The sequence below is a fragment of the Phoxinus phoxinus genome (genome assembly GCF_949152265.1).
Source record: "Phoxinus phoxinus genome assembly, chromosome: 8".
In the NCBI taxonomy this organism is placed as follows: domain Eukaryota; kingdom Metazoa; phylum Chordata; class Actinopteri; order Cypriniformes; family Leuciscidae; genus Phoxinus; species Phoxinus phoxinus.
Genome location: NC_136883.1, coordinates 28,506,649 through 28,534,490, shown reverse-complemented (window position 1 = coordinate 28,534,490; position 27,842 = coordinate 28,506,649). Strand labels below are relative to the sequence as shown.

Sequence of the window (27,842 nt, the reverse complement as noted above, 5' to 3'; positions counted from 1 at the left end):
TTGGTGCTATAATCTGGGTCAAAGTGCTAACTGCTAAGAGGCGCCTGTGAGAGGCTCGCTCGCACATGAATCATTTCTCATGCCTCTCTTCCTCATTACACTCTCTGCTGATAGAATTTCAAAGGCCTCTGTGTCTTCGACTGACCTTAAAGGTAAAATTCTGCCTTACGGCAATGACAGAGCCTTACTCAACAGGCTAACCTTGTAAGATGCACCACATAACTAAAGGCACAGAGAGGTAGAGATTCGAGTAAGCATTAGTCACTCGTTTTAAGCAAGAAGCCATACTGTGATTTTAAAAACGTGTGAATATCAGACAACGTAAGACCAGAATAGTTTGCACATATTGCGAGGTCAGTGGCTCAGTTCCAAAATTTACATTTAAAGGCATCGCTGATATGCTCACAACGCAGAAGCTGCTCCACAAGCATAATTACGCTGCCTCTTTAACCTTGTTTTTCAACACGGATGCAAGTTGTTTCCTGTGAATGTGGGAGACTTCTGATTCATTAGCCACCCATAGGTAAATGTGTTTATGAAACTACAACTAATGTATCTTCCGCAGATAAGACAATCCCAGAATGCATTGTGCCAAGCTTAGTGAAATAAAATCCATTCAAGATGATGGACAAGATGAGAGAATATATATTTTTATATCATACTTTTTTACTGACATTAAGTATATTTATAATAAAAGACATGCACATATATATTTAATAATAAAATTATCAATTAAAATGTATGAAATATGAATACAAAATGATGCACAATAATACAATCTTATTTGTGCTTGATGAATATTGTTTTGGAGTCATTAAAGGAATAGTTCACTTAAAAATGAAAATTCGGTCATCATTTAGCTACCCTCAAGTTGTTCCAAACCTGTATGAATTTCTTTATTCTAGCTGAACATAGAAGAAAATATTTTGAAGAATGTCGGTAACCAGACAGACAATAGACCCCATTGACTTCCATAGTAGGAAAATAAAAAGTCTATGGGGAGCATCAACTGTTTGGTGACCGACATTCTTCAAAATATCTTCTTTTGTGTTCAGCAGAAGAAAGAAATTCATACAGGTTTGGAACAACTTGAGGGTGAGTAAATTATGACAGCATTTTCATTTTTAAGTGAACTATTCCTTTAATAGAACTTTTAACGTGAACTAGAAAGTGATTGATTAATGGATTGATTGATTTACATTTACATAACATTTATTTCTTGAAGAATCTCTTTCTATTCTTTGAGAAGCAAAAAGCTTGTAATGCAACGGAAAGGGAAAAGGGAATCATACGATCTCTCCCTTTTGCTCAGTAATGCAATTCTATTCTATTCTAGCATATTTGGCTCCCTTATTGTTACAATCACGGAAACTGGCATGTGTAAGCCATTATAGAATATGCTTTGTATTCAGCATCAATCCAGCTCTTCACACAGCTTCCAACTTGAAGCTAAGCCACCTGTACAGCTGGTGCCTGCTGCAGCCTGATGGACTGCGCCCAAATCCAAGCGGGGTGCTGGATTTATTCATACATCAAAACATAGAGACATTCGGCAGATCCTCACAGTAAAGCACCACCATGGCTTCTGTGCAGGAGAGTGGCTAAAAATAGGCTGCCACCAAGACTTGGGACGAGGATATAAACAAATATCATCTTTTATCTCACAGGAACTTGATAAAATGAAACTTCATGCAACACTGAGAAATGTCACATGCTTTAGATGAAGGTTTGAGGCCCAGATGTGGGGAAAGAGATCCGTCTTTGTGTTGTCCGCACTGTTTACGAATTGTCCCTTACACATTGTTCTAGCAGAAACAGATATCCCACCTCAGCTTTCCCAGCCTTCTGTGAAGGAACAAAAGAAATATTTTAACTAAGCAGGGTTTAGTTACTTGATACTTCTTGTCTAGATTGTGCATGTGTGTGGCTCTCCGAGTGTGTTTTGTGTCTGACAGTGTCAGCAGTTGAACAATGTTTTTCATGTGTTTTAGTGAAGATTCTGCAGTTACAAGCTTGCAATCCCTCCAGTGAACTATCTTATTATGCCTTAAGAATGTGTTGAGCAAAAACCGATGTCAGGAGTTGCCATTTCAGCAGCATGTACAAACACTGGAATACGCACAGGCACAACCCTAAGAGATTTACCAGCAGTCAGACAACTGAGATACGAAGATGTGCTGTGTTAGACAGCGCTGTAATAGAAGGATGCTGACATACTGCTACAGATGGGGGATTTTTTTTGTATATCAGCTATTTTTTTTTTTGTTAATTAACAGAAATGTATTTTTTAACAAATTAGTTTTTATTTAACAGATGTTTAACCAAACTCTGAATATCTTTTTCTTTTCTTTTTCTTTTTTACAAAGTAAATTGATATTCAGATATTCAGAGTTTGGTTTAAACTACTTTGTAGAAAGTACAGTAGTTAGCTATATAGCTATATATACTTACAGCATGCTATTACTGTAAGTAGTCAAAATCAAACTCTGGATATAACCTAGTGAACATTGGTAAAATCAATTTGCTTTGTAATGAAAAAAAATCAGATATTCATAGTTTGCTGTACTTTGGTTTAATCTAGTAGCAGAACTGTACAATAGTCAGTACTTATTCTTTTTTTATTATTATTCTATAAAACTGTTGGCATTATTAAGCTTTTTTAACATTGTGATAATATGATTATGAACAATATATTTATACAAAATTAATTTTATATAGACCTGTTCTAAATGGCACACTAGAAGAAAACAAGCTATCACTGGTCACTTTATGTAGGTCAGATGGTCTGAATACACAATACAAACTTTATTAAACCACCTACTTTTGTCTTTTTACTTTGATTAACCATATGTGAGATTAATCTGACCTGCAACTGTTAAGATAGCATTCAAGATGTGTAACCATTGGTAATTTACCATGTTGTGAACGTGTATGTTGTGAATAGCAAGTCAACAACAAGTTTACAGAATAAACTTAGATCAGTTTTAGCATTTTAGTTTTAGCATTTTAGCAACGTTAGCACATTTTAATTTTCATTATCAAAATAGAATTTTGGGCTTGTACTACTATACTGTATGCTCTGGATTCATTTGTATATTTAGTTATCATTATTTTAATTCAGTAATTTGTGCTCATAAGGGGTTAACAGTGAACTGTAGAGAATCCTAATTATATCTTTAATTGCACTTCCATTTGTTTATTTAAAACTAATAAAATTATTAATACGTGCTTTCATAAGCAGTCAAATACATTAGTCATAAATCATAACCTTTTATTTTCTACCAGTACAAACATGATGAACCAGGCATAATTTGTTTTGTGGATTGCTAATTTTTTCAGTGATCTATATCCTTTACATAATTGTTTTATATATACTGTATATATATTATTACAATTTTTTGGTATTTTTTCCTTTTATTTTATGCCTAATGGCAAATTTCAATAAACAAGGCTGCAGTGCACAAATTGATTAACACAAAGAAATTCATTTAATTAACAAAAGCAGAGCTGAGGCCCACAGTGTTCATCTAGAGGCAGTGTTTCTTATCGTCTTCAGCCGGTACTCTTTTTCTGCTTTTCAGCCCTTTTGTTGAGGAGAAAAATCTATTTAAGTGGCTGAAGCTCTGACACAAAGCAAGAGCAGAAAGCTGTAGAATCTGCTGGCTTAATTGATTATTTGCGCAGAGCTGTATATCAGCGAGGTGCAGCATACCCTTGGGAAATAATGTAAAACAGATAACAAGATCAAATGTGGAAGAATTGCTTTCTACTGCCAGCTTTATTAATCTGTTTCTCTCTTAGTCAAAATGGCTTTTTTTCCTCTCCTCAATGCAGGTTTTCACATTAAGGCAAGGTACGCCTCTGCGTCCCAAGTAGCATATAAAAGCTACAGCTGACGGAGGTTTTATGAAGCGGTTTTGATTTCAAAGAATATGGGTGGCGCACAAATTCAACATTAGCTTAGCATTCGAGTTTCAAGCGTCTGTGTGGCTGGGAAATTGAAAGGGTTTAGCTTCGTTTTGGCTTGCTTTTTAAGAATTAGAATTGGAATTATTCAGCGACAAGATGCTTTAGAGACTTAATTTACTTTAAAGCGGAGCTGTAAGGAAATTTGCTGACTTACACGTGTTTGCATTTTGGCCTTAAAGAATCGGGCTTTTAGAAGATACACAAGACTTGCTTGCTTGCTTCAGTAAATCTTTGATTGCAGATTTACACCAATGAAACAGCCGCAATACCCTCATGCATGGCCTTGTAGATTCACTCTTTATAGTCGAATTGCTGTTGAATGCTGGGAGTGTTTGAATAAAATCCAAATCAAACCAAGTGTTCTCTAATTCCACATTCTCTCATAGTGCATTTACATAATAAAAATTGCATAGCAGTCTCCCAATCTACTAGACATCCTTCCTCAAACATCTCTCTAAGCCATTTCCAACTCTGTAAACTGATTTGTTTTTCTTATTCATGGGGTCTTGCGGCACATCAGACATGACTGTAATTGCCTTCTTCTCACCAGGGAGCTTCTTGTTTCTCATTCTGAAGTTTATTCTCTATTTCATGTCACTAAGGCAGAGAGAGAGATGGCACCCTGGGAGAAATGACACTCCTTCCGTCACCAAGAGGAGAGTGAAAAGATAAGAACGCTAGATAAATATCTGCAAATGCGCAGCTCAAAATGATGCTAGCACAATGTCCTCGCTTTGAAATGAATGGGTGTTTATAAGTATACTTCCCATGAGTGTGGCAGTCTGCATTAGTGTACGCAAAGTAATGCACAAACAAGCTGATGTTAGACAGAGGGACCATCTGGATTTTCTGTGTTTTTATGAAATCAACTCTTTGGATTACTTCTCTCGTTCTCTAATTGAGCCGTTTCGTTTAGCACGGCGGTAACGCTCTAAATGCCCAGTTTATATTGACTGCTAAAAAGGCTGCTCTCCCCGGGAGGTGATGATCTACAGAGCGACAGGAAGTGGGAATGAACCTCAGGTTATTTGCGTCAGCACTCCCTCAAATGAGACCTCTGCAAAAGCGAGATCCCTGGCAGCTGTACGTGTCTCTGCCGTCTGCCTGTAATTTCAGCTCTTCCAGAATCAGACCCTGTCAAGTGTAATTACACAATATATGAAGGTACCAGGCTGGTCGTTTTCCCTTTTTTTTTTACAAACTAAATCTGCGGCTTTAGTCTGGGAAGAAATGCAGTCATTATTAAATCTTTGTTTTTCCAACCATTTTTGAGGATGTTTAGGGTTTCAAAGCTCAGAATTGATTTTGTGTGTATGTCAACAAGCGCCGCGCTCTGAATTCATGAAAGGAGGAGGGATAATGTCAGCTCAGCTTAATACATTTCTAATGGATGTTTTATTTTCAGCCTGAGGGTGCGTCTGAAGTGTTTGGACACTTGGAGATTTAAGGGGGTGGAAGAATACCTGGCAAATGCAGGCAGTTTGCAGCAAGATATTTGAAACATTTATAATGCTATTTTAACTTTCTTTTTATATGAGCTCATGAATGTTACTTGTGAGGTATGCTACTGAAAATCAAATTAAACTATGTTTTCATTTACTCTCGTCAATACAAAATCTGCATGGCTTTCTTTGTTATGTGGAACACAAAAGAACATGTTTTAAAAAATGTCAGTTTTTTTGTCCCTACAATGAAAGTCAATGGGGTCGAAAGTTGTTTACTCCCCAACATTCTTCAAAATATCTTCTTTTGTGTTCTGTAGAAGAAATAAAGTCATAAAGGTAAATAAATTATGACCGTTTTAATTTTGGGGTCAACAATCCTTTTAATTCATCTTTAGGAGGGCATTACAGTAGTTGACTCAGTCTCACTGTGTTTCACATTAATACACATTTTAAATGTTAAATTCATAAATGTCTTATGTGATCATATCCAGTCAGTTTGCAAGTTTTAGAATTAGGTACCGTGTGATGTAATGCAAAACCATCAGTGGTCTCCTCACTTCACCGCCAGTGAAGGATGAAGCAGGTTTTGTAGGCTGAATCAATCCAGCATTGCTATTATCCTGCATTAACATTACATGAGTCCACCTGAATGTATCAAAATGCAAAATGGTTTGAACTGGAAAATCTAAAAGCCAGCCACTTGTGTAATTAAATGCCCAAGAAAATTGAATGTGCAGTATGGATATCGCATTGGCAATATGATTTTTCTGCTGTCTACATTCTGTTGTCTTATGATAATTAATTGGTTTAAAGAAAGGTTAAAGTTTTCTCTAAATGATATAGCCTACATATTATAGATGTAACTGAGCTTTTCTGCAATCGATGTTACTGTAGTTACGGTATTTGTACAAGCACCAAGAATGCAATGTGTCATTGTGAATGCAATACACTATCCAATGAAATAAAGTGTGTATTTAAAAAATACCTTTAATGCAATTAAATACTTAAACCTAGGGTCTGTAAAAAAGTATCTTATGCTCACCAAGGCTACATTTATTTGATCAAAAATGCTGTAAAGAGTCATATTTTGAAATATTACAATCTAAAATACCTTTTCTATATTCATTTAATGTAATTTCTTCCTGCAAAGATGAATTTTCAGCATTACTCCAGTCTTCAGTGTCACATGATCCTTCTAATGATTTATTTGGTGCTCAAGAAACATTTATTATTATGAAAACAGTTATGCTGCTTAATATTTCAGCATTCTTTAATGAATTGAAATTGCAAAAGAACAGCATTTATTTTAAACAGAGAGAACAATGCAAAAGTTTTTACCGTCACCAACCTTGCTGAATTAATTTATTTTAAGCGGTATAGTGTAAAACCCTATATGCGTGGTCTCACTGTTTTCACTACTTTTTAAGTACAAGCAAGAGCTCATAGAATATCGACCTGACAATCCCCATTTGAAACAGGTTGGCAGTGGGCAGAATCGATACACATCTGGTCAAGGGATCCGCTGTAAAGGTATTTTGTATTCCATTAGTGATCTAAGGTGCTTAACAGGAGCCATCAAAAAGGCTGTTACACGTAAGCTTTCCAAAACACTTGCGTCCTTCATTCTATTCTTAGATAACTGTGTAATTTGAGGTCAAAAATAAAAGAACGCCTGGGGCCTATTTCATGCACATAGCTGAACTCTTTCTATTTCAAAGACAGTCACTCCAGCTATGCATCATCAGATGAAGATAGCTGAAATTGAAATGCCCTTTCGCAGTATAGCTTTTAAGAACCATACTTTGTACTTGACGCACAGACCTCAAAATGGGCACAACAAAAGGACTTAAAGGCACAGAGTTCTGTACTTACTTTGCTAATGCCTGGTGAGTAGGGTCAGGATATTAACCTCAAAGCGTGTTCTTCAGCTGAAGTCTGCATTATACCTACATCGTTGTCGAGTTAATTACTGGGCTTAGAAGCACACAAAGCTTCCACTTCTTTTAAGTGTGACCTTATAGTGAATGTCCTGTCTTTTATACAAAAAGAAGTGCTTCTCTGATGGCTGCACAGCAAGAAATTGGTGGCAGTTTCTCCTGAATAATAAAGACATCATTTTAGTGAGCTCTTTCTGTGAATTTCTGTGCACTCTTAAAGGTTCTAGGGGTCCATCTATCTAAGGCTTTTCAAAACTTTCACAATTTATCAACCCAACACTTGGACTTTGCTGCCGATTAGTGATAATAGAATGAATTTCAGTTCATTTTAAATCTACAAAATCCTCCTTGCATGCATTGCAATTATACGTCCTGAATTCAATTCAAATTCAGGAGTTTAAAGTCCCCCTGCAGTCAATCATTTTATCCTTTAAAACTCATCTTTGATCAGCAAAATTACAAATGTAAATGTTTTTTTCTTGAAAAAAAAATTTCTTCATACCTTAAAATAGCCTGAATGTAACTCAACAACACACTTGCCTCATTTAGTATACAGGGTTCTATGAATATGCAAATTAGCTCCACCTCCACTCACTCACACCAGCTCAGAGATCCACTCGTTGATGATCACACGTTGACGTGATTGGTTACAAGGCAGTTTGTGACGTCAGAAACACCAGCGATTTCAAGACTGTCTTTGGTTTACTTCAGTTTTAAAGAGAAAATACTCAACAATGGTTTTGACTTATGAATTTTCAGATGGTTTGTCTTAAAGCATATTAAAAACACCACATAGACATACAGTATAAACAACATTAAACACTTGATTTTCACCGCAGGGTAACTTTTCGATTCAGTTTTGACGATCTGACTTCACTGCTTTTAACCCAGTGGTTTTATTTTGTTGGTACATGTTTTATTTAGGGTTTGTAAGATGACTATGACTATTAAGCTCCAAAAAGCGCAATAAATTAACAATACGTATTCCATGCTCCACATCTCGCCCTTTATCTATCAAATTTAGTGTATCAATTATGCAGTATTTTCTCTTTGTTTTCTATCAGATCACACCAGTAGTATTTCCATCATGAGACTGGTGTTAAAGTACCTGGACAAGATGAGGTGTTTCCGGAAACGTTCCACCATTCCTTTTCTGGTGGCTCTCATTACTTTCCTACTCTTCATAAACCTCTACATGGAGGATGGATACGTGCTGGTGAGTTTGTTTACCTGTTGAAATCCAGCAGGTAAATTACAGAGGTCAATTTATTTACAACATCAGTGGAGCAGATAACAAGACAATAGTGGGCTTCACAACAACTTGACTACTGTTGTTGCATGTGATTTAGCATTAATTATCTCCTTGCTGAAAAGTTATTTTGTTTATATGCTTTAATTACCAAATGTTGCGTGTAAGGCTGCCGGTGCTGTGTTATGCATGTATAATTATCAGAGCTCACGATGCAGCCTATTTAAAATTTCATGATGTAGAGGCAGTCCAAATGCAAGAGACACATTTATTATTCATGAGGCCAACTTCATGATCAAAACTTTGTGATCATAACATGTCGTGTGTGTTTGTCTGTTGAATTATTCAAAAGTTGTACCCATTTTGACTAAGTCACTTTTCTAAATAACCCCCATTTAATTGAAATACAAACACCATCACGACCAGCAAAGATTTAGTAAAGTGTGAACAATTCATGTTTGGTAAAAAAAGACATTGAAGCATAGCAACAATTCTATAATTTTAATACTAGATTATATAAATTTGAGCGAGTAAAATTGTGTGTGCAATTAATTTTTCAAAGGCTTTCATTTACAATTCAATTAAATTATACAAGAGTGTGCAAGCATATTACCAAATCAAAAAATAATGACCTGCAGCGCTAACATTTAAAGATGCAAAAGACATCTAATGGTGCGTTCAAGTCCTCCTGGGAAGTCGTGTTTACAGGGTCAGGTGCGTTCAAGTCACTTTCGTCGGAGCAAGATGGCAGTGTACCTTCTTTTAATTAACCGCACAAGGTTTTTAAACACTACTTCTAGAAAACGAAGAACAAAGAATGTGCATCAGATGTGTTTTGCTTTTTAACGTTTTTTTATTAATTTATGAAGCCTCTGTAAACTTTATCGTATTGTGTCGTATTACAATGCTATTATATTTTGTGCAGGGAATTAGCTTATTTTGTTTTAAATAAAAAAGCCTGACAATGTCTAGCCTTAAAGGCGCATAGCGAATGCTGTGGCACACTTTAGACTTATAGACTTGTCTGTCTTGGATGTGTTTCAGGAGGAAGATAAACGTCAGTTGCGAGAAACCTCAATGCATCCGCTGAACTCGGAGCGATATGTTCATACCTTTAAAGATATCACCAATTTTTCTGGAACAATCAATGTGACTTATCGGTACCTTGCTGGAACACCTTTACCTCGAAAGAGTAAGACTGCTTTCCTTTGTACTCTTAATATTAGCAGTATACACCGGTGTAAAAGGTTTTTAAACAGTAAAGTAAATAATGTAACTGCACAACTCTATCTCAAACTCTATTCAAGTTGTGCATTCAATATACATTGTTTATGGATATTATTTCACATTTTAACAGACTATACGATAGTATTCACATTATGAACAATGCCGTTCAAATCAGACATTTTGATTCACTTCATGATTTCTCATGTTATTTTGTAGAATATCTCACTATTGGATTGTCATCTGTGAAGAGAAAACGAGGAAACTACCTGTTGGAGACCATCAAGTCCATTTTTGACCAATCAAGCTACGAGGAGCTCAAGGAGATTGTTGTGGTTGTCCACTTGGCAGACTTCGACCTGGCATGGTGCGAGAGCCTAGTTCAGGAAATCTCAAGGAAATTCGGCCACCATATCATTGCAGGACGGCTGCTAGTTATCCATGCACCTGAGGAGTACTACCCGTCCCTGGATGGGTTGAAGAGAAATTATAATGATCCGGAGGATAGAGTGCGCTTCCGCTCCAAACAGAATGTAGATTACGCGTTTCTGCTCAACTTCTGCACCAACCTGTCAGACTTCTACATGATGTTGGAGGATGATGTGCGCTGCTCTCGAAACTTCCTCACTGCCTTGAAGAAAGTTGTGTCATCTAGGGAGGGATCGTATTGGGTGATGCTGGAGTTTTCCAAACTGGGATACATAGGGAAGCTGTACCACTCACGAGACCTTCCCAGACTTGCCCATTTCTTGCTCATGTTCTATCAGGAGATGCCTTGCGATTGGCTTCTTATCCATTTCCGAGGCCTACTGGCCCAGAAGGATGCGATTCGCTTCAAGCCTTCCCTTTTCCAACACATGGGCTACTATTCCTCTTATAAGGGTGCAGAAAACAAACTGAAGGATGATGACTTTGAGGAAGACTCCCTTGATATCCCAGACAATCCACCTGCCAGTTTGTACACAAACATAAATGTGTTTGAGAGCTATGATGCTGCCAAAGCTTACAGTAGCGTGGACGAGTACTTTTGGGGCAAGGCCCCGTCCACTGGGGACTTTTATGTTATAGTGTTCAACAAGGCAACTAAAATCAGCAAAATCAAGATCATCACAGGAACAGATGATCGCCAGAATGACATTTTGCATCATGGAGCTCTGGAAGTGGGCGAGAAATTAATAGGAACCAAAAAGGGAAGGCAGTGCTCCTCCTATATAACTTTAGGGGAGTTTAAAAATGGAAACATCGAGGTTTATGATGTGGACCACAAGATAGCGTTTGATATTGAGTGTGTTCGCATTGTGGTGACGGCAAGTCAGAAAGAATGGCTTATCATTAGAAGCATAAGCCTCTGGACTACACAAGGTGCCAGTCAATGAGAACTTTTTTGAACCGTAGCTCAAGGCACAAGTATCTGTTTGTTTATTTATTTATTTATTTATGCAATTATTTATTCACTCTCACATGATAAATATTTATTTATTCATAAAGGAAAATGTAAAGGCAGTATAAGATTTCACACATCAGAGGGAGGTGTAAGCTACTCCCTTTTACCGTTATTACTCCGAAATGTGTACTCCTCATCAAAAACTTTGCCTCAGTTGTTTTTGCCTTGTTTTCCAGTGAAGATTCCTAGACATCTTTAAAATCAGATTTATTTATTTGAGAAACAAAATGAATATATTTTTTAATTAAATCTTTTTCTTACTTGCATCATAAATCTCGTAAGGTCTGGTGATGTTTATACTTAAAATAAGAAGAAAAAGAATTGCCAGTGGACAAACTTATTTGAGATGTTCTTTAAAAACAACTCTAAGTACCTTGCATCAATGTTTCTTTACTAACTGTGTCATGTTTTTAAGAATGTTTATATATTTTAACTGGAAAACAAGACAAATACAGTTTAAGTAAGTGATTTTTTTTTTTTCAGCATAGCCATTTCCCAATTTTTTTTCAGACACATTATCCTAGTCGTTTAAAAAGTTGCTTGAAGCATTTCATTTCATTAATTTGTTTAATTATTTTCTTTGATACATCTAAAAATGTGCTTATCCTTCTCTCCTTTCCACCAACACAGGGTCAATATTGCCTTGAATATTCAACGTATTGTGGCATGAATCTACTCAGCAACATTTCATACTATCTCCCCGCTGAATGATAACAGAAATGTTATTCAATCAACCTTGGGCCAAAAAGATGGTGTAGTATTGGTTTGTTTGTGCATTTCCTCAAAGGCATGAACTGGAACAGTGTGGGTATTCGCCCATCTTCTGAACTGTTGTGATTGGACAGTACAGTGAAAAATGAAGTAAACCTCCTTCCCCTTTTCAGTATTTTTCTCCTATCTTTTGCTCAGCGCAATTTTACCAGGGTAAATTGGATTTTGTTTGGCTCATTCCCCCATAAAATTACACCAGCAACAACCACCCTAGTGAGGACCGTTCTCATAGCAAACCCCTGGCTGGAATTGTTAGACGCTCCATCTAAATGAACTTTTGAGAGTTTTGAGTATGAGAATTTGTTTACTCTTTGTTTTGAGAGACGTTAAAACGTTTCACAACCATCTAATTTACGCCGCTACACTGAACATGTCACATAAACAATGCAATAATAAGACAACTGTTTACATGACTCTGTAATGTTGTAGAATGTGTTCATCTCCTGTTTTTATTTGTTTATTTTAAGACATACCATCTCTTTCATGTTATTATCAGAATGCAGTTCATGTGTAGTAGTACATACGAACCTAAAATCATAAAAATACTCTGTACTTTGCATGATTTTTGCAGTCGTCTTTGCCAACACCCAAGATACAAAATGGACGTTAATTAAGAAGTGCTTCGCACCAACATATTATGTCAAAAATTGAATTTGCCATGATTATCAAGAAGCCATTACTAGCACTATTTCTCAGGCTAGAAATGTGTTCAATTGCTGTATACGTTTATTTTTTATCCCAGGTCAGAACTGCATTGTTTCCTTGTCAGTTTTTTATTCAGTTTATTGGAAGTGAATACCTCTTGCCCAACTGTATTTGTGAATGGTCTTTTGGATGCATTTCTGACTTCTATGGCTATTTAATGTCACAGTATGTTTTCAATAGTTTTGTAATGCTTTCTTGTGAGCAAAGCACAGGTCCTTTTTTTAAACAGCCAGCTACATTTTAGGGCTGGGTGTGTAATAAAATGTTACAAACGAAAATATTGGAAGGTTTTGTCTTCCTAATAAAACAATTAAATACATAATTGTTCATGCATGAGCTAAGAAAGAATGCCGTCGTGTTAGTACGCCTGTCGGTTTTAGGCTTTGACTTGTTTCCAAGTGTCTACTCTGAACTTGACTGGCATTGTACTGTACTTGATTTGTAATTTAACTGTACTAATACTACATTGCAACAATGGACATCTCACATATTGTGCTGCATAGGTGAAGAGAATGTGTTATGATGTAGAGTTATGTTGTATTTCTCCCACACTGTTTGTCACATGGTACTGTATCTATATTGTAAAATGACATATATTTTTTTACATTTATCATTAGAACTGTTTGCCTTGTATATTGTACCTAAATATACTTTGACTCAAGTGCTGAGTTGACGAAAATGAATGCCATTTCATCATTGGAAATCCAGAGATTGTAAAGTAAAACACATTTGGGGAAAAACATCTTTATATACTTTTTTAAATACTAATACACACACTGGCTGGACACACATTAGCCAGAATGGACTCTATATTCTCTGCCTTATATGTTCATAGGCCTGCATTTGTGTATATAGTACAGGATCAAACAATCCACACTAGATATTCTTCACTGGTTTTGGAAATAAACATTAGCTTGTGTGATAACGCATATAGAGTAATTTTAGAGTTTTGAAATGATCACATATGTCATTGGATTCTATCTAACCATGGCCCAAAGCAGTGGCTGCTTCATGCAATATTTATTTGTTTATTCATATGCTTTGTGTCATGTTAATACATTCATAATGAATTTACAGTGTAGGCTATTTGTGTGGGTTTTCCATTTCTAGCTTACTATAATTTGAAAAACACAGTATATTATTTTCTCTTGAAATGATTCTGGTTGTTGCAACTTAAAAAAGAATGGCAAAAATAATCAAATATAAATTATACACACATTGCAACACATATTTCCTTGACGCTGTGCAATTGCTGTTTTCCCTCTAAGTCTTGAAGTGATGCTATCTGGATGCACTGATGATGAGTGTCAAGGATTTTGCAACAAAATTGCTGATACATTTTTGATTTTTGATGGCTGTGATTGTGCAGTTTTTAGGTTGCATAAATTGGGCTGCTGGCCTGTTTGAAGGTCAGTGAAAAAATGGCTCATCATTTAAAAAGGAGAAAATACTTTTCATATATAGGCTATTTGTTTTTTATATCAAAGGTTTGACATAAAAAAAAAATGAAAACATGTATAAGTTGCATGATATTTTCGAAAACCATGAAAAAACTACACATGGTAAACTTCAACTTATTGAAGTCGATGGAGTCACAACCTTCATAAAAAATATACTTCATTCTTGAATTTAAAAAATATGTTGACTTGATAAAATATATATCAGTGTATGTCTCCTAGTTGTCTCCTGTTCAGCCTTTATTGTTGAATCTTTTCAGTTCAGTGGTAATACAGCTCAATTTTTATTTTTGTGTTTTAAAATTATTGATTGTATGACCGACCACTTTGTGAAATCTGGGACTTGATACAAAACCAGTTAAGATTTGTTTTGTGCACTTCGTAGATAATGGTGGAACATTCTGCAGTAATTCTTTTTTGCTATTCTTTTTCATTCCCCCTCCATAAAACATTTGAAATATTTTAAAGTATCTCTGAAAAACCATAAGCTTGGTAAAAAGCCAGTCGCTCTAATAAACGCTACTCTGAATCACCCTACCAGCGAAGCAGGCTTTCAATAAGTAATGCACATTTTATAGAGATTTCACCGACGTTATTACTTTTTACTATCTCATTTTGATCAAGTACTGCAATACAGACATTGGTTTTTGAAAGACAAAGGAAAGAAAGGAACTTAAACTGAAAACAGTTTTGACAGCTCTTAGCAAATTCTCTCTTGTATAATGAAATAAATTGTACCATGATAAATGTTGGACACAGTAGGATAGATTGCAGGCACTTGTAATACACTTAACTTCTTCAATCACAAATAAACCAGAGTGATGAAACTTATTCAGCACATAATCTTTACACTTCTCTTTCAAAAACTTTCAAATGTGTTTTGTTAATATAAAAAAAATTTCAGTGTCCAATAAATTGTTCTAAATAGTTCTGGCAGGTAAATGGACTGCATTTATATAGTGCTTTTACAGACCCAATGGCCACCAAAGCGCTTTACATATTGCCTCACATTCACCCATTCACTCATTCATACACCAACGGCGGTGTCAGCCATGCAAGGCGCCATCCAGCTTGTCGGGAGCAACTGGAGTTAGGTGTCTTGCTCATGGACACCTCGACACTTGGTCAGGTGGAACCGGAGATTGAACCACCAACCTTCCGGTTTGTAGATCTATGAACCACTGAGCCACTGCCGCCCCATGTTAGTCACGTTAGTCACGTTAGTCACTATATGTTATGTATTCATATATAAGCTCCTTCAGTATTATCAGCAGCTATCGCATTTCTCAGGAGCGAATTACCCTCCTTTATCCCCAGCTCCTCCTCTCGTCAGTCAGGATTTGGCATTCTGATTTCCCTTGAATCAAAATAAATTCTCGAATTATGTTGTACTTTAAAATCTTGAATCAATGATATCTGCAATACATTCATGTTGGTTCTGTTCTGTTTACCCTAAGCGGGGTTATTGCTCTTATCCATGCTGGGCTGCATGGATGCGCAGGGAGTTCTTGCCCAGAACAGAACCATACCGCTAATCCAAACTGTAAGCTAATTGTCGATCGTATTTGACGATAGTGGTCTTGACAGAATTACTCGTATTTATTGTATTACATTACATTATGATCAAATAATCCCCTATTTATGCCTTGTGGGCCTGTTTTTTGTTTTTTTTTTACTGTTAAAATTACCTTTGGAACATATAAATGTTTCTTATAGCAAACGATGACAGGGGCAACATACGACGAAAAAGGTACCCTTTAACGTCCATATGAGACGCAGACATAAGCGCACCAGCAGCGCCCTCTAGCGGTACCCTACCGCATACCTAAACCCAACCATTCCCGAATCGTCACATATGGACGTTAAAGGGTACCCTTTTCGTCGTATGTTGCCGAATGGTCAAGACGCGTCAGTATGTGACGTTTTGGGGTGAGACTGTGTTAAATAATCTGAAGGACAGCACTACAGTTATCTTCCTTTATAATTCATCTTTCCATACAGCAGAGCAAAGTCAAACCTTGCCCTATTTCATATACTTGCATAGTAATTACAGTTAACACATACTCAGGTTATTAACATTAACTGAAATGACAGGTCATTACATTCATTAGATAAACACACATATACATGGACAGGACATTTTTATTGCAGACCCAGCGATTTCCACATTTTCAGTGCAGGAAGAGAAAAGCCGAGGCCACAGCAACACTGCCCTTCAAAGTGGAGTGGAACTAATGCTGAGGTGAGTCCATATGGCAGGCGAGATATGTGGGAAACCGTAGCTAATGTGCATTTTAAAAGGTGTCAGAATGGTCCAGAAAAACCAATATACCATAATAACTCCTGGCCCCGCACGGAGCATCACCCAATCGATTCGAGTTTCCATGGCAGCCAGTCTGCGTAAATAAGGGAGCAAACCATACAATCAGATGATGTGAATCTGAGGCGGAGAGGCTTCTCTTATCCTATTCCCAAATGATCCGCCGCGCTCAGGATCTCTCACACCATCTGATTCCCAAGAAAAATCATTATGGATGTTAATACCTTCAGAGAGGCAGGCAGAAGATAATAGGCAGGGAGTGGGAACCAATCGATTGGGTTTTTTTTACTCAAAAAGTTCTCCCAAGTTTCATATGAAAGTGATTCCGCTTCGATCTGTCTCAAACTGCAAGCTGATTAAGCCCGAGAGCAATACAGTGAAACTATAGATTTATCCGTACCTCAATATTACACCGTTAATGTGACAGCATGGGGGTTGAATTTGCAATGAAAGCAACAGAACTTTAGCCTGAAATAGAAATATGTCACTTAGATAGAAATAAGACTGCATTTGCCTCAGGAACATCACATTAGAGGAGCTAATAAAAGCTTTAAATAGTTGACCCCTTTAGGGATTATAAAAGCATGTAAGTCAAAGCACCTAAACATTTGTGATTGAGCTATATAAGGAGGACGGTAACTCTGCAAGGTTGTTGGAAAATGATAACCAAACATTCCTGTAAAATCAATGTATGGAATCATTAAACACATTATTAGTGTGTTACTGCAATTGCCTTAATGCACATTTTAGATGGATTTTAATATGCTGCAATATAAAACTGTGAATGGCAACACAAAGAGTATTTAACAGTTTGACTGCATTGATGGCATAAAACGCCAGCAGTGTATGAGGTTTACTATTGCTTGCCAGCCAGTAATTTTCTCAAATACTGTGGTGGAAAAAAAAAAATAGATTGAAACATGTGTGAATTGTGTGTTTGTATTGAATTTTTTGAACCCAACAAATTGAGCATCTCTCAAGTGGCTTGGATTACTACCAATCTGTGAATATTTTCAGTTATTTATTACAATGGCAGCCGCAGCCCGCAGTAAATCAGAGCTTATATATTAACAAATGAATTAACACTTACTATATCCCGGGAAAATATATATATATTTGAAATCTGGTGACCCTTAACTTTAATATAGCAAGTCTGTACAATTTTGAAGTCCAAAAAAATGCATATATCCATCATAAAAGTAATCCATACAACTTCAGGGGGTAATAAAGGTCTTCTGAAGCAAAGCGATGTTTTTTTGTAAGAAATATATATATATTTGGAATCTGGTGGCCCTTAATTTTAATCTGTAAGTCTGTAAAATATATTCTCCGCTTACTGGCTGTCCTGCCTCTAGAAGCATGATTGTACTTGTATTTGATATGTTTTGTGGTGCAACATCCAACCAACAAAGGAACTTACTGGCATGTATGGGTTTTTGAATGGTTTGAGGGTCTAGTGATATGGATGTCAGGGAAAGGCGTGATGAAGAGGATGGAAAAGAAAAGCATGAACAGATTGATGGGTAAACAAAGGGCCGTAAAAAGCTGTTCCCCAAGGAGCAGAGGAGCTCAAAACAGAGATGTGGGTGATGAATGGCTTGTAATAAGCCGGCGACTGTCTGACGGCCACTGATCTAAGGTCCCTTTGCGATTAGACGCTCTCACGCTCACGGGGAGGCTGCGATGACAAGGATGTGATCTGTGTGTTGATGTGTTTGTGGGCGGGTGTGTCATTGTGAAATAAACAGCCACTGAGACAGAAGGGCCACGTTTTGTCAAACCACCTCTGCAAACTGTTTTAAAGAACAAACATGTGCTACATAAACTTGATGGAACGATAAAGACATCTGGGCCTTTCAGAAACATGTTGATGTCGGCATGAAATGAAAATTCACCCCATCTATTTTCTAAATGCATGTTATGGAACTTGTCTGTGTCTGTGAAAATGACAAACTTTTCTCTGGTGATGTACGCGTGCAGGGTATCTGTAATCATTTAATCCGCTTAAACTTTACCACCACATCTCAAAATCCTATCAACAACTTATGCATTGAACCAAGTCCAAGGATACATTTTCTCTTTTTCAATAAGCCATTACACTCTGATAAACGTCACAATATGGAAGAAAGGATCTGTCGCTATTTCAGTTTCAACGGGACTTTAAGTGTGGTGTACGAACACCAAGTCAGTGCTGTGTGCTAAAAGAAATGTTAAAGGGTTACATCAAAATTGACCATTCTTGATTTTTTTCCATGGAATATTGCAGTATTTATTATAAATTATGTATCCGTGCAGATCATTATTATTTAAAAAATTCTTATGCCCTCTTTAGTCAAAATAACTTCCCCTCCGTCTTGTAACAACATCTCTGATGACATTTATTGGCGCATGGGCGGGACAACCTGTCACTCAAATGAGATCATAGCAATAGCAAACCACAACAAACCAGATGCAATCAATTCTTGATTGACAAAATCAAGCCCGGCCTTACATTTTTTCTTGCTGATTTATCACGTCACAATAGGGAAGAAAAGACTATCGCAACTTCCGTTTCATGCTGACTTTTATTGATTTTTTATGGCCAATGCCGATAGAGAGCAAGGTGAGAGAGCTTAGTTTGATATCAAGGATTTAAAATTTGTTGAAATTAAATGTTTATTAGATATTTAAAGACATATAATCATATTTAAATCGTTTAATTGCATATTTGTTGAATGCTGACGGTAGATGTGAAAGTATAAGGTCCGAAAGTAAGATGTGAAAGTATAAGGTTTGCTTTTCTATCATTAATAGGCCAATAGAAAGCCAGAAAAGCAAATGCTGTAATACTTTATACCGTTTATTTTCTTAGTTTGACAGTAATAATTTATTTGACAGAACTGTTAAACAGTTAATAAGGATAGAGAATGGGAGCTCATATGATGGTATTATAAGCGTTGTCAAAATAAAAGCCCCATGCACTGTCAGAACACGAACCCCTGGTTTCATAGACAAGACTTAAAGGGATAGTTCACCCAAAAATGAAAATTACCCCATGATTACTCACCCTCAAGCCATCCGATATGTGACTTTCTTCTTTCAGACGACCACAATCGGAGTTATATTAAAAAATGTCATTGGTCTTCCAAGCTTTAGAATGGCAGTCCTGATTTTGAAGTCCAAAAAAATACATCCATCCATCATAAAGTAATCCATTCGACTCCAGGGGGTTAATAAAGGTCTTCTGAACCAAAGTGATGTTTGTTTGTTTTTTAAATATCCATATTTAAAACTTTATAAACTAAAATAACTAGCTTCCAATAGACGGCCGTACGCATTGATTTACGGCGAAAGATTAAAGGCTGATTTATACTTCAGCATTGGACCTACGCCGCTGTAAGCTACACAGCGGTTTTAATTTATACTTCTGCATCTTTGTCCGCGTTGAATTACACATGCAGAGGGAGCTGACCAATCACAGTGCTTGTGGTTCGAGTAGAATTAATGCGTTGTTAAAATTTTGGAGAGGTGCACATCAGGGTATGCCCGCCGTAGGGTAGGCGTGCTACACACAGCCTATGACGTAGCTAAGGCGTAAGTTCGACGCAGAAGTATAAATTGGGCTTAACCCCTTACCTGACGCATGACGTATTGACAAAACCGGAAGCTCAGAGGATAGAGCAAAACAAAACAAATTAGAAGTCTAAAACGATAATTTTTAAAGAGAAATGTCAGATGATTTCGATATAAAAGAGGAGGAGCTTGAGTTTGTTGTCCAGCCCTATTTGTTTGAACCGCGAGATTTGTCAAAGCTCCTACACCCTACATCATACATCGTGTCAGTCATATACGCCTAGGATGGCTTGAGGATGGCTAATAAAACTGTCTAGAAATGGATGGTTAAACAACCTGTTCTGGTGATGTTGGTGACTTTCCCCGCTCCCCCCAGCGTTCCCAGGCGGAAAACCAACCTTGCAACTTGGGGACTACCGTCCCAGCAAGATAGAAATGGGAAGTCTCGTGAGAAGCGAGAACGAGAACGAGCGAGAAACACAAACTGCTTTATGGTTGATAACAGAATACAAAATGTACATGTCAATGTTCTATGATAATGTGTATGATGTATTACCCACCACTGTTTACGACAGTGTTGTGAAATATACGCCCCACAGCTGTAGGGGGAGCTCGTGGGAAAACCATGCGACAACAAAAGTGAATATCAGCGAAGAAATGACTTAAGTTGCCGAGTTCTGCTTTAACAGAAAATATATCTTAAAATATATCAGTGCCATTGTTTTGTCTCAAGATACACACCAGTAATGTTTTTTTAATGCACATTTATAAAAGTTTCCTTACTGTAAATGCCCTAATTGAACTAAGGCCTAATCCTGGATTAATGTAAGCCCTGTTTGTGAATCCAGGCCATAATATATCAGGCCGATGCCAATAATTAAAAAAATATTGGTCTACCGCTATATTTTACCCGTCATTCTAAACCTAGCTACTTTCTATTGAGAAACATAAGAAGGTATTCTGAAGAACTTTTGTAGACCTTCTTCTGTTCCATAAAAACGTTCGAAGCGACATGAGGGTGAGTAAATGATGACATGATGTAAAAAATTTTGTGTACTATCCCTTTAAAATGTACCTGCAGAATTACATATTCATGTCTCGCTGACATAGCACTGCAACCGAGCTGTGCCATTTTTTTTTTAATAAGACAGTCCTGAGTCAATTACAGCACGGATTCAAGTGGTTTAGATGAATCCGGAGGGGAGGAGGATAAACCTGGAATAAAATAAGACCTGTAGTCCCTGTCCGATAAGAACAAAGGATCCGTTTCATGGCAATCATTAGCTGGTTAGCACACACCTTACACCGATAAGCAGGTGTTTATCTGTGGACCCAGAGACACAATGCCACAGGTGTTGGAATGGACCATTTCTGGCTATGCTTACTGTCCCCTGAGCCACCGTGGTTTAATATCCCATCACTGCAATGCACCAAGGTGGAGACACACATCTGGCTTTTCTCAGCTGCTGTCACATATCATGCTAGGGGCGCTGGAACCGGATCTACCCTCATACAATAATTAGTCTCATTTATCCTGCTGTTCCCCTCGGAGTGTTGCTCTGGGCTCCTGCCTGCTCCTCTACGCAGCTTTCATCAGTAAACCATTAAAGTTTCATAAGTATTAACTACTGTCTGATGACACTCTCCCTCATTGGAGCAGCTTTATGAAACTGATGGTGCCCATCACTCTACAGCAGTTGATGGATCCCTCTCTTGCCGGTGCCAGAGAGAGACACTTTGACACGAGACAGAGTGGGAAGATATGTGATAGTTGAACTGATTGCATGGACACTTCCAAATTAAAGGCTCCGCAAAGGGTTTTGTACTTTGATGTGTTAGGAGAAACTTAAATCGTATAAAAACATATATATATACATATTAAAGAAACATATACATACAAAAAAACTATATATATCTGTTTTAAACATTTATTGAACTGTACAATGTACAACTCTTATGCATGCTCAGCAGTTTCATTAATGATGTTCAGAACTGTGGATGCCATTTGAGGTGTTGCTATATTGACCTTATTATTATAATGTATTTTTTGTGCAATGACCTAGGCTGTATTTTTGTAGATTTTGTGAGGAAACTTTGTGAACGTCTATGAAGTGGAAACTTTTGTTGCATCCGGTACTGAGCGAGTCCATTGGATGAGCATTGTGGCTGGGGGAATACCCATAATCCTTTGCACTTGAATAGTGTTATAATGTGTTTTAAGCAATACGAGAATATAGGAATAATTTTATTTTAGTGTTTTTGATGCCATTTTGTTTTAAAAGTTGTTAGAGTGAGTTGTGTTCCTTTTAGTGATGTTTCTTCCTTTTGGTTAGTACAATACTCTAGAATGGCTGTTCAATTTTGTTTGTACAACTTAAAGTGTAATAAGCTAACATCTTGATCTTGATCCAAACACTTTGAGGTTTACATTATATTTACAATATATCGCAATACAAAAATGCAACAATATGTATTGTGGATACTAGTGACAATCTGTTGTGTATAGTTCACCCATACCAAAAAAATCTAGTTTTCAGAGTTTTAGTGTCAGTACTGCATTAAACTGCTCATGTTAAATTTAATGTACAATAATGCAATGGGGGAATATTTGTGGGTCCTGATAATGCCAAATGTCTTATCAGTTGGTGTGTCTGTGCCGGTGTGTCTGTGTTGGTGCCGGTGTGTCCATGCCCTTACCGGTGCCGGTGTCCATGCCGGTGTGTCCATGTCCGTGCCAGTGTGTCTGTGCCGGTGTCCGTGTCGGTTTGTTCATGTCTGTGCCGGTGCCAGTGTCTGTTCCGTTGCCGTTCACCATGCCGGTGTGTCCGTGCCGGTTTCGGTGTGTCCAAGTCAGTGTCCGTTCTTTTTTATTTTACATTTTGTTACCTATTTTTTATTTTTATTTTTTTTTGTGCCATATCGCCCACCCCTAATTTACAACCACAATACCAAATTTACCATTTTAATCACCAGTACATTTTTTGTTAACCTTTTTACCAAAGCTCTTGGAGTATCACAATAATATTGTATCGTGAGTTTAGTATCGTGATATGTATCGAATCGTTACAAGTTGGTAATCGTTACACCCCTACATTATAGGAATACACAGTATATGGTAACTAATCTTTTTTTAATCTTTAAATTGATCATTTGTTGTTGTTATTATTATAATGGAGTTTACTGTATTAAGTTCATTAAAAGACCAACTTTAGTTTAGTAAACTCTGTCTTCTCATTTTAAGTTGCAATGACTATTTCTTTTCTTTTTTCTTTACAGTTATGATGTTAATCTGTTCTTTTACATCCAACTTTAAGGCAGAATAGAGAGTGTTAAGGATCAATTTGCAAGCAATGAGCCATTAGGCAAGATATTAATCCATGTTCTCCTGTGAGGGTGTGATCAATACACCCAAACACAGATTGCCCTCGCTATCATGGAAATATTATACACCCATTACAGATGCAACCCCGTAATACATCAATATTTGGGAAAGTTCAATACGCTGTATAATAGTAAAATGATCTGTCTTGCTGAAGAGACATGGGTCCTCTTCAAAGTCTGTTAGATGATGAGAGGACGTGTTTTTGATGATGGTTGAATGAGCTGGTACTAATGTACTCATACGCTGTCTGTCTCCTGTTGTTATAGACCTCTTTGCTCTCTCTCTCTCCTATTACTGCAGTGTCCCTCTCCATTGTAACAGCCTTAATTAAAGATTAATGGCAGGGTTTTCCCTGCGTGTAGAGTGGAGATAGCTCATTTCCCAAGGCTCTTCTTTAAAAGCACCGCACTGTTGGGAGCGCTAAAAACGGGAGAGACTGCGGTGCTGCGGAGAACAAAGGCACTCTGGCCTATCCACTCTCCCTCTTTCCCATTGCAGGCCATGTAATAACCGAGCAAGGCTTGGAAAATAGAGGTGCGACGTTGCGGGTAGTCATTTAAATTTTGGCAACCAAAGAGATGCAATCAGCTCATTTAAAAGCCCGCGTAGTGGCTACCTTTCTTTCCTCCCGTGTGACAATTACTGCCGCCGTCTCCATCAGGCTCTTTAATGGCTCTGCTTGAAGCCTGTCGAAGACCATCAGGCTCTAGTGGGAACTTTAAAAAGAGCCAGCAGAGGAGAGGAACAAATTGGATAAGGTTGCTTTTTTGGGGGGTTTCTTTGCTTTTAGGGTAATGTCGAAGGGATGGTTTTAATAGGCTATTTGTTTGTAGAATATGTCATTACTTTAAAGTATTATCCATGTGAAAGTTCTAGCAATCTAACCCAGCCAACACATAATTCAGACTTTTGACAAAACCTTTTCATGTGGCCAAGAACTGCCTACTTAGTTTAAATAGACTATCTGACCTAAGAAAAAAGTTTAAATATGTTGACTTTTTAATCAAAATGTATTTACATTCAAAAGTAATAGATGCATATTGTTTCATTGACATATAACACAAAAAATAAGCAAATTGTGCAATTTTATTTGCTATTGTATGTTATTAAAAATACAGTTCTTCATTGTGATGTGGTTCCATGAAGAACCTTTAACATCCTTGGAATCTTTCCATTGCACAACATGTGCTTTACAGGTGAAACTCGGAAAATTAGAATATCGTGCAAAAGTTAATTTCAGTTTATTTCAGTAATTCAACTTAAAAGGTGAAACTAATATATTATATAGACTCATTACATGCAAAGTGAGATATTTCAAGCCTTTATTTGTTATAATTTTGATGATTATGGCTTACAGCTGTGAAAACCTTTTCACAGTATTCTAATTTTGAATTTGGGGTTTTCATAAGCTGTATGCCATAAAAGGCCATAAAAAGCCATAATCATCAAAATTATTACAAATAAAGCCTTGAAATATCTCACTTTGCATGTAATGAGTCTATATAATATATTAGTTTCACCTTTTAAGTTGAATTACTGAAATAAATGAACTTTTGCACGATATTCTAATTTTCCGAGTTTCACCTGTGTATTGGGAAGAGGTCCTTAATATTATTAAAATGTTCTTCAAACTAACAATAAATTGTTCTTTTCAGCCCAAAACGTTTTTTCTAGGGCATTAAGAAAAACTTTTTGGAACCTTTATTTTTAAGAGTGTATCCGCACCAATACAAAACTAAAATTATATTTTAAACGTTTGATGGAACACTGTGTCCTGTGGTTTGTTAGACCACCAGGCCATTCATTTTGAAGTAATAAGTGTAGCTTTTTTTTCTTGAGAACTCTCGATGAGGACCTGTTTTTGCTTTAGAGGAGGTCATTTCAATTTGGTTCATTTCGAGAAGACAGTAAGTTCGATTAGTTCAGTCTCTCCTGTTAGAGGCTGTCACTTCTGAGCTGGGTAATACTGCCCATATGCAGGCCCTAATTATTTACTCTGCAGGCAGAGAACAAGGTCATGCTTGTTATACCATCATCCAATTCACACAATCAGATTCAATCCACACAATCAGAGATCTCACAAAGAGAACTAATCTCGTTCTTTCACAAGCAATTATCTTGATGTAACTGGCTGGTAGGAGATGCTCCGCCCAGGCCAGATGAAGGCAATGACTTTCATTTTGCATCAGGCCCAGGATGCAGCAGAGATCCGTGGCTAAGTTAAACTGTCAATCTGTGCTTCTATTGGAAAATTTGAGCTAAATTAAAAGAGAGCTCCAGCACTGGATTGTGGCCAAAACAATTAAGGAGCACTAGCATGGACACAACAGATGATGCTTATGAGGACTGCATTTCCCCAGTGTCCATTCACAATCCATGACCTTTTTCAAAGAATTCACTTTTTTTTTTTTTTTGCATGAGTAAAGACAGACTGTTTACTGGAACGGACAGCAACAGAATTCATGCGTGACATATTTAAAATAATGTGCAATATATTTAAAATAGTACATTATAAATGTTATATATGTTTATGTAGTGTTGGATAGGTAGACAGTTGCAGCTTTGGTCAAATATCAAACACATTGCAGCACACCAGCAACCATCAAATAATCAGTGTTCTGTAAATACAGAGATATGTGGCTGTCTTCCTGTATTGTGTGGGACCTTGTCGAAGGACACGGCTGTTTTTCTAGACTTCAGCAGCAGGCAATAAAGTGAGTGACAAACAAGACAAGCAGCCATATGCGATCAATGCCTGCAGAAATTGTAAAAAAAAAAAAAAAAAAAACACAGAGAGAGAGAGAGAGAAAAGCACTCTCTAAACAGGATTGCACACGTGCATCAATAAAAACATTCCAAGTCCCTCAAAGACAGTGATACATTAGATGTCCACTATTAAAAACATATGTCTTATTGATGAAAAAAAAAAACTTTTCCCTTTATCACATTTAGATTACTTAGGTTGAAAGAGACAACTTTGTTTACTTTCTACATAATGACAAATTATTATTCCTCTCTATATTAATGGCATATTCCTCTAAATGCTTTAATGCCTATAATATTAACATAACCGAAAGATTTATTTTGCCACTACTAAATCATAGAAGTTATAGTAATGACATAGTCTCTTCATCTTTATTTGACATGTTTCTTGTATATAATTTCCCAATGAACTACACAATTGCACTGCTATATAAAATAAAAAATGACATCTATGTTGTTTGATATTTGAAATGAAAAATACTCTTTATCACTTGCAAGGTATCTTAACTTGCTGCCTTTTCAGGGCCTGTATTGCATTAGACTGTACTGCCATCTACTGGTGAACAGTCTCTGATTATTTACTGGATTATCTTTAAAATACAAACACCTTGTACACAACCATTTTTGCTTTTGTTGATATTTTTGTTTATATATATATATATATATATATATATATATATATATATATATATATATATACATATATATATATATATATATATATATATATACCATACAGTGAATTTGGAGTTTGAATCATTAATTGTATCAGGATCATTACCACTGCAGCCTACTGTGTTAAAAGGCCACAGATAAATATATTTGAGTTGTTCAGCACATTTTGAAGCCAATTACTTAGCTGCGTTAGTATTTTTAATCAGCACTGGCCAATTAGAGAAATGAAAACCAACAAGCTCTCTCTTTTCCATTTCATTAATGAAAGTGATGTGCATATAGCTCTGGGTTTGACAAATCATTGAGCATTCATCACTGTTTTGTTACTCATGGAATGAGTCAAATGTCCTTAATGGAGTTTAATGGAATATATTTCCCAGTTATTTTCTTAATTGCTTTGGCATGTCAGCTAGGGTCCAGAAGAGAGTTTAATATGACATTCTATTACAGACCACATTTTAAACCGATTATGTGTTGTTTGAAGGGCAGACTAGTCAAACCGTAGCTTTTGTCTTAAGGATGTTGCAGTAGTAGGGAATTGCAAATGATGTGTTATTGATCAGCTAATCGTCATATCAATCAATCTCAATACAGATGTAGATGCCACATCATTTCTTTAAACTGAAAGTCCAAGCATAATTAATAGCTTATTTTTGTTCACAATTTTTGCTTGCGACAATTTCTTGTGTCTCAAAGTCTTGTGATCCATTTTTGTATTCCTCTTCCTCTTCTATCATGTGATTGGTTCAAATCTGTTTATGTGGTCATTATTTGTTCTGGGACAAGAATTAAAGCTGGAATAAAACTTTCCACCTATATATTATATTTACTGTGTATACACTGAGAGAAGTTACACATTTTAGTATTTCAGCCACTCAAAATACGTCATAAATGTTCTTTATATCATGTACATCTGAATAATAATAATAAATGTATCATAAATAGTTTT

At 36.6% G+C, this 27,842-nt stretch overlaps 1 protein-coding gene across 2 annotated transcripts in view; it reads left to right on the top strand.

Annotated features, from left to right (window-relative positions):
- The window catches only part of mgat4c (mgat4 family member C), a 110,811-nt gene extending 97,332 nt beyond the window's left edge, over window positions 1-13,479 (top strand). Inside the window, exons 4-6 of one of the 2 annotated variants that reach the window (XM_079621078.1) lie at window positions 8,416-8,567; window positions 9,645-9,792; window positions 10,044-13,479. In XM_079621078.1, coding sequence (XP_079477204.1) covers window positions 8,439-8,567; window positions 9,645-9,792; window positions 10,044-11,200 — 1,434 coding nt within the window. In that variant the 5' untranslated portion in view covers window positions 8,416-8,438 and the 3' untranslated portion in view covers window positions 11,201-13,479. The remainder of the gene's footprint in view (window positions 1-8,415; window positions 8,568-9,644; window positions 9,793-10,043) is intronic. The other variant, XM_079621079.1, reaches the window with a different exon arrangement.
- Window positions 13,480-27,842: the final 14,363 nt, after the last annotated feature.